This window comes from Protomyctophum bolini (genome assembly GCF_963924005.1).
Source record: "Protomyctophum bolini genome assembly, chromosome: 9".
Classification (NCBI taxonomy): domain Eukaryota; kingdom Metazoa; phylum Chordata; class Actinopteri; order Myctophiformes; family Myctophidae; genus Protomyctophum; species Protomyctophum bolini.
The window spans coordinates 32,035,669-32,055,197 of record NC_137870.1 but is presented as its reverse complement, the minus strand read 5'-3'; the positions used below and the strand labels follow the sequence as shown (position 1 = coordinate 32,055,197).

Below are 19,529 nucleotides of genomic sequence, written 5' to 3'. Positions count from 1 at the left end.
AGGGCTGAATAAACGAGCTAATTCAGTGTCTATACCCTTAAAGTTGAGAGCTTAACTGCTCTGCTGACACCTGTTCTGTTCTACAGAGGAGCCTTTCACTGAGACAGGTGCCTGTGCTTTAATTCACCCCCATGACCACGCTGCATATCACTCCCTCACTACCAGCTGCTCTCCTTTCAGACTCCACACAGAGATTCCACACATGCCTGGATGTCAGCTCAGCAACCAGAGCCAGTGGTCACCCAACTACAGCCTGGTGCTAATGACCACAGCAATCCCTGCGAACAATCTCTTTACCAACAATAAGTCAGAAGCATTAGTTTGTTGGACATGATGGGCGATATGCAAAGATACTGCTGTGTCAGAGCATTACCCTTTTGAAATACACAAAGTCACACGCAGAATAAAGCAGTGGGAGTGGGATACTTTTACACAAAACAATGTTGCTAATTTAAGGAGCTAATTTAGCTAGCTAGTAGCTAACAAGCTAGTACACCAGTGACACTTCATTACTCATTTTCATCCCAATATTCATCTTAAAAAATATAAAGCAGAAGTGGACTTTATAGATGTGAACCTATCTGATTTTTTTGAAATTATATTCAAAATGATATGATATTATGATAATATGCAAAATATTGACATGAAAATGCATTCTGCTGGGGTAATATCTGTGGGAGCTGAAACATGTGTGCATGTATAGTGTTGCATCTAGAGCTATTACTGATGACTTCCGGGGCTCGCATACATGCAGACCAGCCTCTCGTCTTTAGCGTAAATAAACAGAACGTTTTTGCTTCTCACCAATACAAGGGCGGGTTGTGTCATTAGAAAGCCTACTTTCCTTAGTGGAAGCACTCTGAGCCACACGTATAAAAAGGTACTTTTTGGCCAAAAGGGGATTTTTTTTCACCGGGAGAAAAATACTCTGTATGAGGATTTTCTCTTGGCTTCCCTTTTTGCCCCCAAAGTACCTTTTATACGTGTGGTGGGAGGCTCAGAGGGCTTCCACTAAGTAAAGTAGGCTTTCTAATGACACAACCCGCCTTTGTATTGGTGAGAAGCAAAAACGTTATTTTTATTTACGCTAAAGACGAGAGACTGTTCTGCATTTATGCGAGCCCCGGAAGTCATTGGTAACATAGCTCTAGATGCAATGGCATTAGAGCTATGGACCAGAGCGAATATACACTACTTTATGCATGCATAGGTGCATAGAGCTCTCAGCTTTATATCCAGTGCAGTGACCTGTGCACAACACAAACAGATTGGGGGAAGTCAATTAGCACAACGGGGAGCAGAGTGCAGATGTAACCACACTGTGCACTATGGTTCTGAAAGGTTGAGCTGCTAAACTCATGTCTGCTGCTCAACCTTGAAATGTTCATAAGGGTCATCTATTTACCCACAAAAAGCCTTCATTACAAGCTTCTCTGAAACAATGCGATTAAAGCATATGATTGTATCATCATGGTGGATCTGCGAGAATGATTAAGCTGTTTGGAAGCACACCTTTGGTTTGCTCTGCAATGGATGCTTGTACATCACGCAGCAGTGTGAGCACAGAGCTTATGTATTATGATGAACACATCTTTATCTTAAGTTGTTTCACATAGCGTGCATACCAGTGTACATGTAAGCACTGGCCATGCTTTGAGATATGGGCCAATTGGCTGAGCTCCAGCAATTGGGTTTGGTTTTAGCAGCATGGTCCCAGCATGCTCACGTTGTGAAGGGCAAGGTGATCCACTGCATAGCTGGAATGTTTTGCCTCTTTGTTTGGCCCACAGGGTTGGCAGATCTGTTTCAATAGGCGGTCCTATAGTCACGGGCAAGTTCAGACAAGTTCATAACCAGCTATTGGACTGCTTCATGAATGTTCTTTTGTTGATAAACTGATTAAAGTCTCTTCTTCGTAGCACACAGACTGTGGTCAAGAGCTGACATCCAGAGAACTGGGCACCATGGGAGTGCTGTGTTTGCAGGGGATTTCAATGGAAAAGAATTCAAAGAATTTTAAGTGCCTTGTCTGTAAAGTCCATACCAAGACAAGTGCATTTAGTCACATAAGCTAGCTTATAACAACAATGAGCTATGGGAAACATGAACAAACAGCTTTCACAATCTGCTAACTTAAACATATTACATTAGTAGTGTTTAGTGTAACACTGTCAGTACAGGACAAAGCTCTGCAGCTGGGTGAAATGATGAACAGATTATGTCAACCATGTCATCATCACAGCTGGACCTCTAAAGCCCCTCAGCATCTTCCCGGGAGACCCACTGCTATTGCCTCATCCTGCAAAGATGGGTTGAACAAGCTCTGGGGTCAAGTCTCAGCAAAACAAGGGTTTGTACCATATTCCCAAAAGGATGAAAAGTGTATGTAATGTTAAGCAACCGGTTGATCTCACCAGTGTCACCAGCACTTGTACAGTACAGGGCCATGTGAGATAGAGCCTGATCCATGCCAGATTGTTTTGATCCGATGCCAATTTTGGAGAGTCAGTGTGAGAAATTCTAATCAGTGTGAAACTTAGATTTGATTAAAGTTCTATTTGAGTAGACTTAACAAACAGACAACTGAATAAAAATAAACAAATAACATTTTGATACATAAAATGCTTTCTAATGAAGTATATTAAACTTCAATATATGAAAAGAACATTTAACTTTAATTATACAATCAATGGCTGACGGAAATGAGCAGTTGCTGTGCTATGGTAAGTAAGGATACCTTATATTCTAGGTTTGGTGCCCTTTTACCCAACTCTTAAGCTTCGAAATGATGATAATGGAAATACCTATGCACTTTATTGGTTGCCGTTGCAGTTGCCCACTGTGTTGATCTGATTTGTTTTAATTTTTTATTGTATTGATTTCTGTTGCCCTCTCTGTGGTGTCTGGTTTTGTTCTGCTTCTGTGTACAATATTTCTAAAGATTGTGTATGGTTTGTCTTGTCATGTCTTGTTTTTAAAAAACAATAAACATATTGTTTAATACATTTAAAAACATAAATTCTACATGAACAAGTAAATATAAAATACACAAACTGAACTGAACTCCACTAAAGCCCTTTTCAAAAAAGCCAAACTACAAGCAAACAAGTGAAATGTAATGAAAACCTTTATAAAATCAGCTGCATAGTTGGCCAAACTGATACTGTATTGGACAGGCTCTAAATGTGAGTCACAAAGACAGTAAAAAGAGGAGTAAACTTTCAAGTCAAAGAAAAGATGTATTTCAGTCTCAGAAATCACACATAAATCAAATGCAATTAAGTAAACAACTGTGTTAAGTTTTAGAGATCATGAAAAGACTCATTGAAAGTCGTAGTGATTGCAATGCAAGGTTGTATCCATTACGCACTGACATTCAGCAGCCTGTATCTTATACCACACTTCTCTAGAAACAACTCCAACAGCATTTGATGCCTGAGGCCGAATCTGGGAACGCCTTCTAGGGCCTGACCTAAGGTTTCTGAAAACCTCTGGTTCATTATTTTTTTAAATAGTTATGTTGCTACATGTATAGCAATAGCTGATGAGACACAGAGAGCGCGCCGGCATCAAGGGTAGAACGTATAGGTTGCACCAGGCATTAATGGGTTAAGGTGACTTAAGAACGTTTAGATTATGCAGGCCTTGATCTAGCTACACCCCATGGGCAGAATATGTATAATTCTACTATGCTAGCTACTGTTGTATTTAAGCATATTATATAAGATTTGTTCTCTTCATATTTGATCCTGCTTTTCTGTGCCAGTGCCTGTTAACTTCCAGCTCTGACAGATCCAAGTGTGACAGGGTACAGGAAGATTAACTAAACATTTAGGGCAATGTTAAATTGGAAAATCTTCCCTAAATATAAAACAATTAAGAATTTTAAAAATGGTCTGGAGTAATGTAAAGTGATTTGAATATTCATGCGGTACATCATGGTCAGACCTACCAGTATTTGTATCCTTCAACATCTTGTCTATGCCATATGGCTGGCTAGTCACAGGTTTTGCAACAATGTCGCAATTGTAGAAATATTAGGCCTTAAATGTTGCATGATGAAATCATGAATAGTTTACATTACTTCAGGCCATTTTCCAAATTCAACGTTTTTTGTTGCAAAAAAGGCAATTTCACATTGAGGTGCTCACAGCTCTGAGGAAGTTTCACACAGGCCATCAGTACAGAGCCCAAGCCTGGGGGCTCCAATTCATTCAACCAACTAAACAACAAGTCTTCTATGTGCAGTTCCACTGAGCCAACATGGTAGTCAGAAGGGGGATGAATCGCAAAGTCCCCTTCCTTCCGGATGTGGCCAGCCAGTGTGGCTTTGGGACACCTGTGGGGGGGGACTGTGAATATATCTCTGTGATGCACCAAAGGCATCACAAGGATGGGGTTAGGAATGAAAACACAGTCATTCATTAGTCATCCATGTCCTAAGTCCCATGCAGGATAGACACGCACAGGCACATGCGCACGTACACACACACACACACACACACACACACACACACACACACACACACACACACACACACACACACACACACAAAAGACCAGCTGCCCAAGTGTGGCAAACTTACAGACAACATTGAACACCAGCACCACCCCATCTAATAGGGACACCCGCTATCCTAGCAGTCAATGTGCCTCTGTATGCGTTCCTCTGATCAATTCTGTGTGCACGCACACACACACACACACACACACACACACACACACACACACACACACACACACACTCTCTCTCTCTCTTTGTTGGGAATGAAGAGCAAACAGGCCAGGGGCTGATGATGATGATGACAGAATAAAAGGAATAATGGGTGGAAGCTGACCGCAACAAGGATCCATCACAAGGGCGTTTAGAAAACAAGTGTGGGAGACTACAGCTGAAGAATTGACTAGTCTATTGCCCAATGCCTAGATCAGCAAAACAATTGACATGTCTAAGTTACAGTCAGGGAATCATCACCGTTCCAAAACCACTCAAGACACCAATTCCTGGCCTATGGGAGTAAATAACTGACCCATGAAAGATTCTCATATTAGTCCACTTCGGAGCTTCCTGTGACATGGGGGTCTGAGTTAGAAGAACTTACAGAGTCACTGTGTTTATGCCTATAGGAAGAACTTATAGAGCAGAACAAACCAATTACATCCTTGTCAAGGCCAGGCCATAGCACTGTATCATTCCCACAGAGACACCACAGTAACACTGTATGACACAGCTCTGGCTCACTGCAGCCAAGATTGATGACCCATGAGCCATGCCATGCGAGGCACATGGGCATCAGGCCTGAAAAACCTGAGAACATTTTTATTAAATATGAAGTGTTGATTTAATCTCACCAATAAGAGCCCAAACATATTATTGCTCAAATAAAGGTGAGGCCTAATCAGCACGTGGTGAGATGTTGAGACATGTGACTCACATTTGAATTAGCCTAGAGGGTTGGGCTGCCTCTCTACCCCATGACTCTCCCTCAGAGCTAGGGCAGCCTCCAGGGCGGCTGCTGTATAGTATTTACACATTCCTTCCGTGGCGGAAACACAGCCCATTAGAATCACATGCCAGCAAACAGAGAGCTACACACCAACTCTTTTCACCATTAAGCCGTGGCAAAGCAAAGGAAGGCCATTCACTCACCCCCCCCCCCTCCTTATGTGCCTTTCAGTAAATTGAACTCTTAGATCATCTGAAAAGATGTGACTAGAAATTAACTTGCAATGTCATACACTGAAAATCAATCTATTCAAGATAGAGTTGAGTTCATGTATTGTCTAGGATTTTGATCATCCTAATAGAGTTTAAATGTTGTCTTTTCTTGGGCTCAAAGACTGTATTTCAGTAAATTGATTAAATGTTGAATGTATTTGATTGTTCTTGCTGAGTGAAACGAACAACAATACCTCTACTTGTTTTGGTCATCCACATAACTTCACAGAAATGTGTAAATATCTTCTGGCAGCACCAATAATCAAACCCCCAAATATTGTCACATTATTGATATTAAGATACTCTGTATTCGGTAAAGATATGGTCATATTTGAATTGGACAAGAGAATACCAGCACTCACGGAACTGTCCTTTTAAGGCACTTTATTTATTCATTATAGGTATGGTATGGTGCAACGCAAACAGCCTCACAACGAACACGTTTCGGCCAACGGCCTACGTCAGCGTTGTATGCTGAACAGAAATGTCACATGTATACATATTACAATACAGAATATTTGATTGGGTCAATATTGTCCAGCACTACTTGAAGAACAGGATTCATAGCTTGACATGCTGTGGTGATGGAACATTGCAGGGATTTTGGGAAGCTTATTGTGACAGGAGCTAGAGTTACAATGACACAACTGTCAAGACTCAGTGAAAGTGGGCAGACTGGGTTGGCAAGCCTACACTGGATCTCATACAACCCACAAATGAAAGGAGAGGATCAACCTAGAGATTCACAATGGGTAAGAGCATTAGCTAACTACTCTCTGTCAGCTTCAATAAACTGGTACTCCAGTTAGAACGAGACATGCTAACCCTTTGTGCTGTCCATCCCTGGGTGCTGAAATGTCTGTGGCCTCTACTGACACACTTTGCCAATTAAGAGAGTTGAAGGCCACTCAGCGAACTCAGCTGCATGCTGGATGTTACATCCCTGCTAACGTGAGATTTACATGTTGAATTGTTGCAACAAATCATTTTTCTAATGTTATGGATGGCAGGGAAAACTAATTATTCAGCCGTGATCACTCGTCCTTCTTTTTTGTATTTCAGCCTATCAAGCATTTTACAGTAAAAACAAATACTTCAGTGCTTACGTTATTTCATTTCATTTTTCTTTGCTACATGATATTAAATACAGCTTAGCCACCTAGTCTCTCTGCCTGACAACGAGCATTGAACATACTGTAAGTAATATTTATAGCACTGAATAGTGAACACATCAAATAGGTTGCTGTTAGAGCATCTGAATAGAGGAATACATACAAATGTTCTACAACTTAAATTGACAGCATTACAGGGTAATTAATCATGAAATGCATGATAAATTAATTTCTATTAACTTGATGTGTCATGAGTTAGTCAATTTTTTTATCACTTTGCATATGAATCATTAAAAGGGTGTGACTGAGCTAACTTTATTTACTGATTTTATTTTATTTTATTGCATGGCCTACCAAAAAAGCAAGCGTCCATCAAATGTATTTGGTAATCTTTAAGAATAGCACCCTAGTGAGGAGATTCATATGGAAGCAGCATTTTAGAGACACATGACCTTGCAGTGGAAGATCCCTCCGTGTCTTGGGTGCCTTATTCCCATGATGGGATGTGTGTAATCATTCAAACAAGGCATGCACCAAATGCCCCAGTCTGCTTCTCTGCCCCTGACCCCAAATCTATATAGGCAACACAGCCTCAGGGCAAAATGACATACAGGATGGAGGGCAAAGCTCTCACCCAGCCTTGGTGTATGAATATACTTGCATCAGTAAGTAACACAGTACATACATACTTACTATGTAAAATGTTACAGTATTACACATAGGCTAAGGCTATATATGCAGGTATAGGCCTGCAATATACATCTAGTCAGTGACCTATTCTATTTCTAACAGACAAACATTCAATGTTTTATATTATCAGACAGTGACAGTTGACAGCGCGAGTGTCGCTGAGAGTTAGACTGAATTACGTTATCTTGTCTATAGGGGATCACATGTGTTGCTTGCAAAGCATGACTTTCAAACCCAAAATGTCGAAAGTTAAAACCAACGTTGAACAACGTGCAAATTACACAAGAGGTCCGTAGAATGGCGTACTCTAGTGAACTGAATCTTTAGTGTTGTTGTTAACCGCCGGTGAAGGCAAGGTGAGGAGGACACACCTACACATCCTTTATTTACTGTAGCTGCTCTGCCGAAGAACCGAAACTAGACACGACACGTGACGGTTGTAGCCTACAGTATCGCCTACAGTGGTGGCTCTCTCACGCACATACATGATGAGCACACGCACGCACGCTCTCGCGCGCGAACACGAACACACACACACACACACACACACACACACACAAACCCTACCTTAGAAATTCTTGCAGACAGGTGTCACAAAATCGGTGGCCACAGGTAGAGACTTGGACTGGCTCGCGCATCGCCTTGCTACACAGGGGACACTGGAACCTTCTTTTTGGTTTCTCGAGAAACTTGTAATCAAAACCCGGCATTGCTGCAAAAATAAATCGCTGTCAGGGCCTTTTAGTACAGGTGGATGCTCTTTGTCCCGTTGAATTCTAGGTTTTTACGCCGATGAACAACAGGGGGCCGCTACGACGTGCATGTCCCTTCGCCACCAAACGATCGTCTTTTGAAACGAAGATATTTATCGTGCGTTTCGGTCCCGTCCTCCTCCGTCCTTCCAGCAATCGGGCGAATGACAGCGACAAAAGAAAAGCCTCGACAGCCCAGACGATGCCGCGATTACAGGTTCTCGTGACGCTGACAGCCTTCCACAGGTCGACAATACAGGATCCTTGATTCTATCGGTGTTTGTGTCTGTGTAGATGCAGTACTGACAGATGGGGAACACAATGCATAGCCCTGGATGTGTTTAGGTAGAGAGTCCCGCCCACTCCTCCTCCCTGCGGGAGGAGTCCAAACCCGGCGTGTATGTTTCATTTGACCCCCCCAATCCTCCCCCCTTTGTATTCAAAGTGGACATTAGTCGAACTGCAGTAGGCCTACTAGCCTCCGGTATGATGTTAATAAGAGAAAATAAGATGTTGCATCTGCTGCTTTGTCTGTCAAATGGCCAGAGCTCATGCACGAATCACGATGACAGGGGGATATTACAGCCATGTTGAGCCTACCTAAATATAAGCTCACGTAACGTAACGTAACGAATAATAATGATGACTGTATGTACTGAAGAAAGACCCCCGGCTCAGGTTTTGTTTTAAAGGGAGACTCGGAGGATAGCTACACTGACTAATTGACTAACGACGTAATAGGTCTGATCTCGTGGGGATAAATGCCCCCTGGCGGTTGACCAAACAAAATAATGTAGCCTACTGGTCTTGTTGTTTACACAGTACACAACTATATTTGTACTGCCTATTGGTAACAAAAACATGGACAATCAAATCGAGCTCTATTGTCAAGAGCGGGAACAAAACATGGGTTCTTAGGGAGGGTTTAATAGGGTGTCGTTAAATAAGACACTGTATTGCCACTGAATTACATCATCATTACATCATTATACAGAAAAGCAATGGTAATAAATCCATGCTTTCAAAATATGCCTTCATAAGCTTGTCAAAATGAATGTTCCATGGAATATTCTTATAAATACAAAACATATATAAAAATGATTAGTTCCTATTTGGAGATTCAATAACAACATTAATTTCCATTGTTGTCAATTGAAAATCGGATCATTCAGAATACAAATAATTGATACAAATTAAAGTTCAGCAAAAAACTTTCAAAATACATTACAAATATACATCACTGGTTTGGTAAGGGTATTCTGATTATGAACACATGAACCCTTATATTTTACACATTACACAATATAACATATTCGGTATAGCCTATAGTCTGATAAAAGTAATCAGAACATAAAGCATTAGCAAATTATATAATTTCTAGCACTGGCAGTGATGAAGATATAATGGCATAAATGATCAATTATCAACAATGTAATTGACATCAAAAGACAGAAAGGGATGTACTTTGCATATATGAGAACAAAGGAACAATGACACACTAAATAGGTGGACATTATTTTGGCAGCAGATATGCTTTGACTCAAAGGCCTGAGCTAATTCTAAGAACATAATTTACGCAATAGACTAGCCTACAGCCTAAATCAAAAGATTACATGAACTTCAATGAATTACAATAAAAAATAGCCTACTTGCCTTCTTAGCAAATATTCTATCAATATATTTTTTTCATTAATCAAATAACAGAGAGTTGTGATCTACGATTCGATTAACCACTTGAGCGTTATTTTATACTGTCGTACAACAGTGTTATTGTTGTACAAATACTGATATTTTCACTATTTATTTATTTTACATCTTTGGATTTTTTATTTCCAAAATAACGATATTAATTGATTTAAAAAAAGGGGAAAAAATATTTGAATTGATTATTTTGATGATCAGTCAAATTGATTATTTACAGTTGCACCCCTAATTGAATTAAATGTGGACTAATCCAATAAAACACAATATGCCCTTGGCAATGTGCTCAAGATTAACGTAGTTACTTAATTCATTTAAATGGTAGAAGTGGCTTTAAGCCAAGTGTCAAACATGAGAACCATTGTTTTTCCCGCACATCTCATTCAGCAAAGGGTTAACAGAGACCTAACCAGTTTGACTTTCTGCTGGGGTGTGTCTTTCATCATGGTAACCCCACTCTCAAAAGAAGACAAAAAGATGTGCGGGAAAGATCTGCAATTACTTCCTGCCAGTGCAGTTCCAATAACTTGCATGCTGCAGTCCACTTGCTAAACTGTGTGTGAAGTGCACTTCATTTCACAGTGAAAAGCTTGAACTCATATCTTTATTTTTTTTATTAAATTAAAACTTCTTGGATGGCAAAGCTACCCTTCATTTAAGTTGGCAGACATCCCTTGTAGGCGTTCAAGGCGGAGGTGAAGACAGGACAAATCATCTAGGGACAGATTCCTCAAGCAAAGCTGTATAAGAAACAACAGAGGGAAGATAAGAGTATATGTATGCATCAGCACTCATCCCATGACAATATTAAAACTATTGTGTAACTTTTTCTATTAAACACAGGTAAATCTTTTGGTACAACAATAACCATTCCATGTGGTTTTTGACAATTTCTCTAGACTACTGCATTAAGCTGTATTAACTGTATTAAGCATACTTATTAACATGTGCAATGAGTACATCAGATAGCAATAGTATTGCACAACAGGTGAGGCATGTAGTCTCAACTTGCATCGTTCCCGACTTGCATGCATGCCCGACTTGCATGGCCCCAGAGTAGACGGACACTGGTCTACAAGGTTTAGAAATAGAGGCATATGTATTTCCCTTTCCATAAATTGTACTTCCTCACTATACTCCATAAAATTGTCATAGGTCATAGGTGAAATATTATTACGTTTTACTGCCAGTAGAGTGTTGCCATGACAACAAGCTACCGATGTCACCGTGAACGGGTGACTCTCATCGAGCTGCGCTGCCCTCGGTATCCCAGAATCCTCTTCTTTTCGTCCTAGGCGACCACGGGCCCCCTTTCCCCAGGTATACACCTCTCCTTCTGAAACAAGAAGAGAAAGAGAAAGACAACATACTGGTCAGATAGATGGACTAAGACTTTGGTGTAGCTGTCAGGGTGAACCTCTTGTATCAGTGACACAAACTGCACTCGTGCGTGTGTGCGTGTGTGTGTGTGCGTGCGTGCGTGCGTAGAATTGAATTGAAGTGTAATCTGTATATTCAGTTATCTCAATTATCCACTACTCACCAGACCCAATAGCTAAGGAGAACGCATCCCCACAAGCAGCCATGGTGATACCATGTAACCCTGGCACGAGGTAGGGCAGGCGGCTAGTACGCCGGGAACTACAGCCCATCTGTCCATGCTGATTACTGCCAAAGGTAAAGCACTGACCCTTTTCTGGGCAAAGAAACAAAATGACATTACGCACAACAAAAATAAACACACGATTCACTGTAACCAGAGAGGCAACATGACATACTAGAAGTCAGCTTTCATACTAATATACCACTGCGCTGCACTGAGTGGGATGCATTGACAATGAAAGGATAATTTACGTCATACTGTATGTGTCCGAGCAAATCGACTTTTCTAATCACAGTGCCACTGTTCAACAATTCAGCTCAGGGGAAATGTTGTCGATTTTATGTTTGAGTTTGTCTGTGATGCTTTGTGATGTGAAGAAAAGAAAATGGGTGACACGATGTGCAATGATTTCTTTGCCATATATGCTATGTGCTGTTTATCTGTCCCCAATAAAATAAAATAAAAAGGGATGACGTGTGATGATTTGATTGGCTGAGCACAGAATGTATGATAAGAGCGCCCCTCACTTCACACGAGTGTGCTTTTTTAAATAGGGCATAAGTGACTAAGCAAAGAGAATATAATTTCACCTGTAACAGCAATAGAGTGGGACGTTCCAATGTCAATGTAGACAATCTTCTCTATGTTTAGTGGGGCTGACTGGACAGGGGTAAATGAGTGTAATTCTTCAACCTGGTCAGTGGGGCTCGGCTCCTCTCCAACATTTATCTTATCCAATCCCAGCTTGTTAAACCTGAGCACAACAAATTATTAAATTCACCTGTCTCACGAACAGACACCGACAGGCACACGTGCGTGCATGCACACATACACAGAACTGTCCGTCGCTGGCTTGCTGGAAGTTAATGTTTAAGCACACACACACACACACACAGTCACAGTGAAAAACTATTAACACATACGTAACAACAACTTAAGAAAGTGTTTTCCAGGGTCAACTAAAAAGAAAGAGCAAATGGAGTTCAATGATGGGAGTTTGCAGGAAGTAGCTAAGCCACTGGTATCTGAGCAATGCCGTCTCCACTCATAGGGTTCTGCTTCCTGTCCCAAACCCTAGTGAGTAAAAGATTGACAATGAGGATACGTGTTTGTAATGGTGAAATAATGCTGCCTCACAGGATGTGCAACTAACTAAAGTGTAGAACAATGAAAGTGTTTTATTAGCCTACACAGCATACTGTAAGGCACATTTCACAATGACATTGTGAAATGCTCTTTTCTGTGAAATGTTAATTCATAAATGATCAGAAGAAATGTAACAAGAATTCCAAGTTTGGATAGGACAATGCTATCTGATTAAATTGGAACTGGTCGTGTGCTCACCAATTAGCCAGTATAAATTTCTAAAACAAAATAAAAGATGCATACCTGTTGCTTCCACAAGCAATAATTTTGTACTGATTTCCAATGACCATGGAGCAGTCGACACCACACAAAACCTTCTGGGCCTCAAATTCTACAGGAACACACACCTGCTGGGGTGAGTTGTGGGAGTCTTGGGTGCCTAGGCCAAGGCGACCTTTGAGAGGAGGAACAGAAATCTTAACGATCAAATCGAATGTAAATGCAATGCATTGAATTGCATCAGTGTCATAAAAAAACAAACAATTTGCAAAACAATATATAGTGATTAGAAATCAACATGGCTCATTTACCATTGTCTCCTCTTCCCCAAGCAAATACTTCCCTTTCATTGGTCACTGCAAGCACATGGGAAGCACCACATGACACCTGAACCAGCTCATAGCCAAGCAGTGCCTCCACTATCTTGGGCTAGTGACAAAAAACATGGAAAGACTATATCAAGCTCCATCTCTGTGTCATAACTGTTATCCTAACTAATATACCATACCACCATTATGCCAATAGACTATACAGATTATTATTCAAAATTGCTCCTCTCTCTTTACTGCTCATGTATTGAGCAGCTTCAATCATCCCAACAATTACTACTATTATTAATAAATTATAGCTGCCAGCTATCGAAATTACAACCCGAATATGAGGAATAAACAACTCTGTGGAATTTATAATGGTTAATTAATGCCTGAATCACTTAGGAATGTCTTAGCAGCAAGGAGTTTTAAATACTATGGCATCTGAGCAGAAGGTAATACTGTGGATTCTCACAAAATCTAGAGTAAAATTCTAGAAATAAGCGACAACTCACATACTTTATTTTCCTGTAAAGGGTGGCCATTTACCTGAATTACATCATTGAAATTTCCATGTCCTAGACAACCATTACTTCCACTTCCAAATGTCATGATAATACCTCTGTCTGCAAATTGACAACCAAAACGGGGATTAGACAGAATATTAGTTGATGATTATTGTGTGGACAAACACATTGTCCATAATCCTTAAAAAGGGAATACTAATCTGCTTCACCACAGTGAGAGAGGCGAGTAAGCGAGGAGAATGGTCTTTAATGCTGTGTTATCTTCCTTCACTGATGGATAAACAACAGCTTCCTGAAGATGCATGCCTCTAACTGTGCATCACTATATGAAATCAACACACTGAAAAAGTTGTTACAATTTAACTAATTAAATAAAGTAATAAAAGGTTATTGCAGCCTCACTTGTCTGTGCTAGGCAATGACAAACAATGTATAAACAGATTTCTAGTAGCAAAACCCACACAGTACAATAGCATTACTATCTATCCGGTGGCTATCCAAAGAGAGATGGCCTATATACAAACCTGTCATGCAGGTGGTAAAGAGATCACCGCAGGACACAGACTTGATTGTGACTCCCGACTGACCCTCGAGAAAGCGTGAAATGAACTGAGGCTGCATCTGCTCCACCGCACCAGGCAGATTGGGCTCCCCAGATCCTACTGATGGAGCCTACAATGGACAATCTGTGGTTAATTTCTGATAGTGTACAAAATGTATCCAAATGGACCATTTGCTTATATTTCACTTTTCACACAGACCAAATAAATAAGTGTGAGGACAGAGATCATTGAAGAAATATGTTGTGGATGCTGCTATACTCAGGAGAATGAATAAAGCAAATATAAAAAGGTAAGTGATTGATAATATCGTAAAGCTTGGAAAGGCTTCGTCCCGACACAAACCTCCCAGGTGATAAGTCGACCTGACTTTGTGACCCCCATCTTCTGAGTGCGCCCCAGGGACACCTGCAGCACCTCGGTGTTCAGCATGGGCAGACGGAGAGGTGTCGAAATTCCACTGCCCCACGTGTAGACAGAGGACAATGGGAGGGAGTGCACCTTTCCTGTTCCTAGACCTAGAATGACATCTAGATAGATCAGCAAAGAACATACAGTACCATGCAAAATGTTCACCTACAAATGGACATTACTAACATCTGGATCTGTTGCCTGGCATTCTTCCTCCTGGTCTACCATGAGGCCCTGACTGTAGAGCAGACAGTGGCTTCTCAATTCTAGAAAAGTAATACATAGTAGTGAATAGTACTTATTACCTAGTAGTGAAGAGTACCAAGAGTATCATTATATGCATTGATTGCAATTAGGTTAAATATACATGTCACATATCCTACATATCCATGAGTACCAGCATTTAGAGTTCCTAGTTTGATGAATTACCTTCGCATTTTCACATTGCCAATATCGGTGTAGAGATTAAGCAGGGGCCTGATACATATGGGAAGAGCCATGATTTCATTGAGTTGAGGCCGTTTGGATGGGTCTAGATTGAGCATGTTCAGGATGAGTTGTCTGAGCTCTGGGCTGTATCGGTCAGAAATTGGAGCAAAGGTACCACTCATGATCCTCAGAACCAGGGCAGGTAGGTTCTGAAACATAAAAAGGAGTGGGCCCAAACTTATCAAATGGACAATGGATCAGTGTCATTCCATTGGAACTCAGTACAAACGTATTGCTCGTAGAAGCAACAGGTATGCATCATTTTTTTTCTTTTTTGAAATTTACATTGGCCAATTGGTGAGCACAGGATTACCAGTGAAGCATGGTTCCATATCTACAAATTCCAGCAGCGCAGGTCTACTTCCTGCTTGGGAACATTTGGCAGATTTTCTTGGTGAAAATCCAACCCACTTTAATTGAGATGAAGAGATAGCACTTCAAAGAAAAAAATGAATCGAGGATGAATGAAATGTGAGGATGAATGAATGTGAAAATACTGTGAAAGAAAATGTTTCAGTACAGCAGCTTCAAAGGCTCTCTTAAGGCTGGCTAGCTCATATAGCACGCAGCCTAGGGCCCAAATGTCACTCTTCTGATTATATGGCTTCCCTTCACACAGCTCAGGAGAGATGTAGCACGGAGTCCCAACCACCTAGGGGAAGACAAAATGGCATGTCATGTCACGGGATATTATTAAGCTTGTGTGTGTGTGTGTGTGTGTGTGTGTGTGTGTGTGTGTGTGTGTGTGTGTGTGTGTGTGTGTGTGTGTGTGTGTGTGTGTGTGTGTGTGTGTGTGTGTGTGTGTGTGTGTGTGTGTGTGTGTGTGTGTGTGTGGCCGGAATTAAGTAACGGCAGAAATATATTCAACTTAATTCACCCACTGTGTAAGCTTTGCTTTTGCTGACAAGGATTTTGGAGATTCCAAAGTCACCAATTTTGACAATCATCTGGTGCTTGTCAAGGAGAATGTTCTGCGTTTTCAGGTCCCTGTGCAAAATTAGTTTATTGTGCACATGGTAAAGAGCCAGTAAGATTTGAACAAAGAAGTGAAGGACGGTGTCTTCATCCAGCAAGGAGTTACAGCGCTTTTGTATATAATCAGCCAGCGTTCCACCTGCATGAAGTAACCGCCAGAGCGAAAGATCAGGTTCTTCCCTGCACAGTGTAATGTATAAGTTGCATTGTCATACTGTAGATGAGCTATGACAATACAGTTACCAAATCACACACCCCCTGAAGCATCACAGCAGAAAGTGACAGGCAGTATATATCATTACTTCTTGAGGACTAACAAGGACTATATGTCACAATACCAACACAGAGGTATGCCATCCATACGGAAAGATTATACTGGGGAAGGTGAGGGATGCAGCGTTATATTCACTCTTACATAATAAAAAGGAGGTGATGAAATAAGATTATGACAAATTATGGCCTTACCTGGTGCATACTCCATAGCTATCATGAGGGCTTTGTCCTCCAGGAAGTTTTCATAGTACTCAATAATATTTGGGTGGTTCAGTAATTTCAGCACCTGACACTCATTCTGAGCTGAAAGGCGCTCGTCTCGTGACATCTGCTCAACTGGGATCTCCTTCAGGATGACAAAGGCCCCATCACTGCGCCTGCGGCATAGGTGTACGATCCTGTCACAGGAGAAAATAGAATAGCTACAAAATACGTTTCTGCATTCAGAATAGACCTATGATTTGAGGAAAAATACTAATACACTGGTACTCTTTTCATTGACAAAAAACCAACAATTTACAATTCCATAATTTCCAAAATTTTCACCTGGAGCCCTGGACCTTGACCCACATTTAATTGCCATGACCATACATGCACATGAGATGAGATGAAATGATGGTCATGGAATTTGCCAGGCCATTTTCCACAGGGATGAGATTATCTGCCTCCCTGTGGAAAATGGCCTGGCAAATTCCATGACATTTCCAGAATATTCTGTTTCCTTGCTATAGGCAATAATATAATGAGAACGAAAATAAATGTAAAAAGTATGAAAAATAGGATAATATAAGAATTTTATTATTATTTTGGGCATAAACACGAAGTTGTAGGTAGGGTATCAAATCCTATATGCCTACTTTTAGGATGCTTATTACGGTATTTATTTAAAGTAGGCCTACTTTGTTTTTTGTTTGGGCGAAAGGGGGAAAAAGGAGAAATGTAGAAATATTACCAACAAAAAACAATTGCCGTTGCATAATGCATACTAATACGCGCTATAAAAAGGATTTTAGGCTGTGCTCAATGACAGCGGGCCAGGGCGGTGTAGGCTAAGTAAGTTCGCATCACTTCAAGTTACTTCAGAATGTTCTGTTTCCAAAAATAACTCGTTGGTAGCGCAATATTAGCTGCACAAGCAAACAGTGTAATAATCGTAATATGTCACAACAGCAAATTAATTCGGCGACGGTTTACCCAAAAGCTCCTCTTCCAACAACTTTGATTTTCTCATACTTCTGAACTTCTCCATTGCGCTCCATTGATGTTCCGTCGTCTCCAGGCAACCCGGCCTTTCTACATGAAACAACGAGGGACAAAAGTAGTCACAAGAAAGCCCAAATGCAAACGTTTGCAGGCGGTAACTGGATAACTCACCTCTTTTCCAACTCAAAGTCAAAAGCGTGACAAGAGTGAACACTAGATGGCAGTAGAATAAAGTAGTCTTTTTTTTTATATATAGTTTACTGAATATTTCTACTTTTATTCCAACTATATTAGTTTGTTTCACAATATTATTATTATTATGAAAGCACTACCTAACACTAGATAGATGAACTGTCATTTGATTATCCTTTGAGCAACACAAGAGGTAAAATGTAGGAAAATGTAACAGTTTAATTGACGAAACACACAACATCATCATAATAATTATAGTACAGAAAATATAGAAAATATTATTGTGACCAAAGGTCGCAGTTAACTATGGAATCGTGCATTTCCAGTCAGTGTATCACTCACAATCCCCATACATGGAGAAAGCCCATATATGGTGCGATCTGCTGTCGCAATTAAGCCCATACAACATGGAGATCTCTCATGTCATCAATATTTGCGAACGCAGTGAGCACTTACTACCAGTAAGACGCGCAAACGCGGGAAGCGAACGCAGCTGAGACCCTGCAGATCATGTCTGTCTGTTTGTCTGTCTGTGTGTCTGTCCCGCTGTTACTGTATATGTGGACCTGGCCCCTTTTGTGCCCATATATGGAGCTGAGTGGACCTGGCCCCTTTTGTGCCCATATATGGAGCTGAGTGATTGCTGATGCAACACACTCCATATTTGGATAGCGGGACAGACACACGGACACACGGACAGACAGACAGACATGATCTGCTAGGTCTCATAGTAAGTGCTCACTGCGTTCGCAATAACTGCGTTCGCAATCACTGCGTTCGCAATGAGACCTAGCAGATCATGTCTGTCTGTGTGTGTGTCTGTTTGTCTGTGTGTGTGTCTGTCCCGCTATACGTCCAAATATGGAGTGTGTTGCATCAGCAATCACTCAGCTCCATATATGGGCACAAAAGGGGACAGGTCCACATATACAACAGCAGGACAGACACACAGACAGACAGACAGACAGACATGATCTGCAGGGTCTCAGCTGCGTTCGCTTCCCGTGTTTGCGCGTCTTACTTATTCGATGTCTCCCTTTTGACTGATCCCTGTCCATTTAAACTCTAACGGTCCTGCCCCAAAGTTATTTGTGTAGCCGTGCCCGGCAGCCGGCGAAAACTAGAGTTCTCAACAGGCCCGAAAATGGCCCTGTACATTCAAGACACTGCCGCCGCTGCCACCCTTAGATCTCCATATATGGAGCTGACCTGTTCTGACATTCCATATGTTGATCTGACCTCATCAAACCCTGTACACTCAAGACACGCTCCATATATGGCCAGTGCACGTTCTCGCCCTCAGGCGTCTAACTGGTAGCACATAGAAGAAAAAAAAGTTGTCATAGCAGCGGCCCCAGACAGGAGGAGATTTTACTATGAGTTGAGGGAGACATTACATGTTAAGCACACTCATAACACATTTTGCAATGTAGCTAAATAGATTAAATAATTAAACAGAACACCCACGATAACCTTGCACACTTTCTCGCACTCAAAAATAGCTCAGTGATATATTTAATTTGTCCTTTATCTAGAGACTGTGAGCATGTTGTCTGCCTATAGGATATGTGTCAGGAATGCACTTTAGCTACAGCAGGTTGTACAGCGAAACTGATGATAAACTCCCTGGTATGTAGGCTACCTAC

General features: G+C 41.1%; 2 protein-coding genes across 2 annotated transcripts in view; both read right to left on the bottom strand.

The window, feature by feature from the left end:
• Positions 1–8,573, bottom strand: part of traf4a (tnf receptor-associated factor 4a) — a 32,097-nt gene extending 23,524 nt beyond the window's left edge. Inside the window, exon 1 of the mRNA XM_080772198.1 lies at positions 8,089–8,573. Within this exon, the coding sequence (XP_080628324.1) occupies positions 8,089–8,231 (143 nt within the window). The 5' untranslated portion in view covers positions 8,232–8,573. The remainder of the gene's footprint in view (positions 1–8,088) is intronic.
• Positions 8,574–10,149: 1,576 nt separating this feature from the next.
• Positions 10,150–17,771, bottom strand: nek8 (NIMA-related kinase 8). Its single transcript, XM_080772425.1, has 15 exons — positions 17,683–17,771; positions 16,681–16,886; positions 16,122–16,354; positions 15,761–15,892; positions 15,181–15,389; positions 14,938–15,017; positions 14,686–14,858; positions 14,305–14,452; positions 13,803–13,879; positions 13,254–13,371; positions 12,967–13,117; positions 12,168–12,331; positions 11,518–11,670; positions 11,152–11,310; positions 10,150–10,714 (listed from the first exon to the last, which is right to left on the bottom strand). The coding sequence occupies exons 1-15, from the start codon at positions 17,745–17,747 to the stop codon at positions 10,686–10,688; spliced, it is 2,097 nt and encodes a 698-aa protein (XP_080628551.1). The 5' UTR covers positions 17,748–17,771; the 3' UTR covers positions 10,150–10,685.
• Between the last annotated feature and the right edge of the window lie 1,758 nt (positions 17,772–19,529).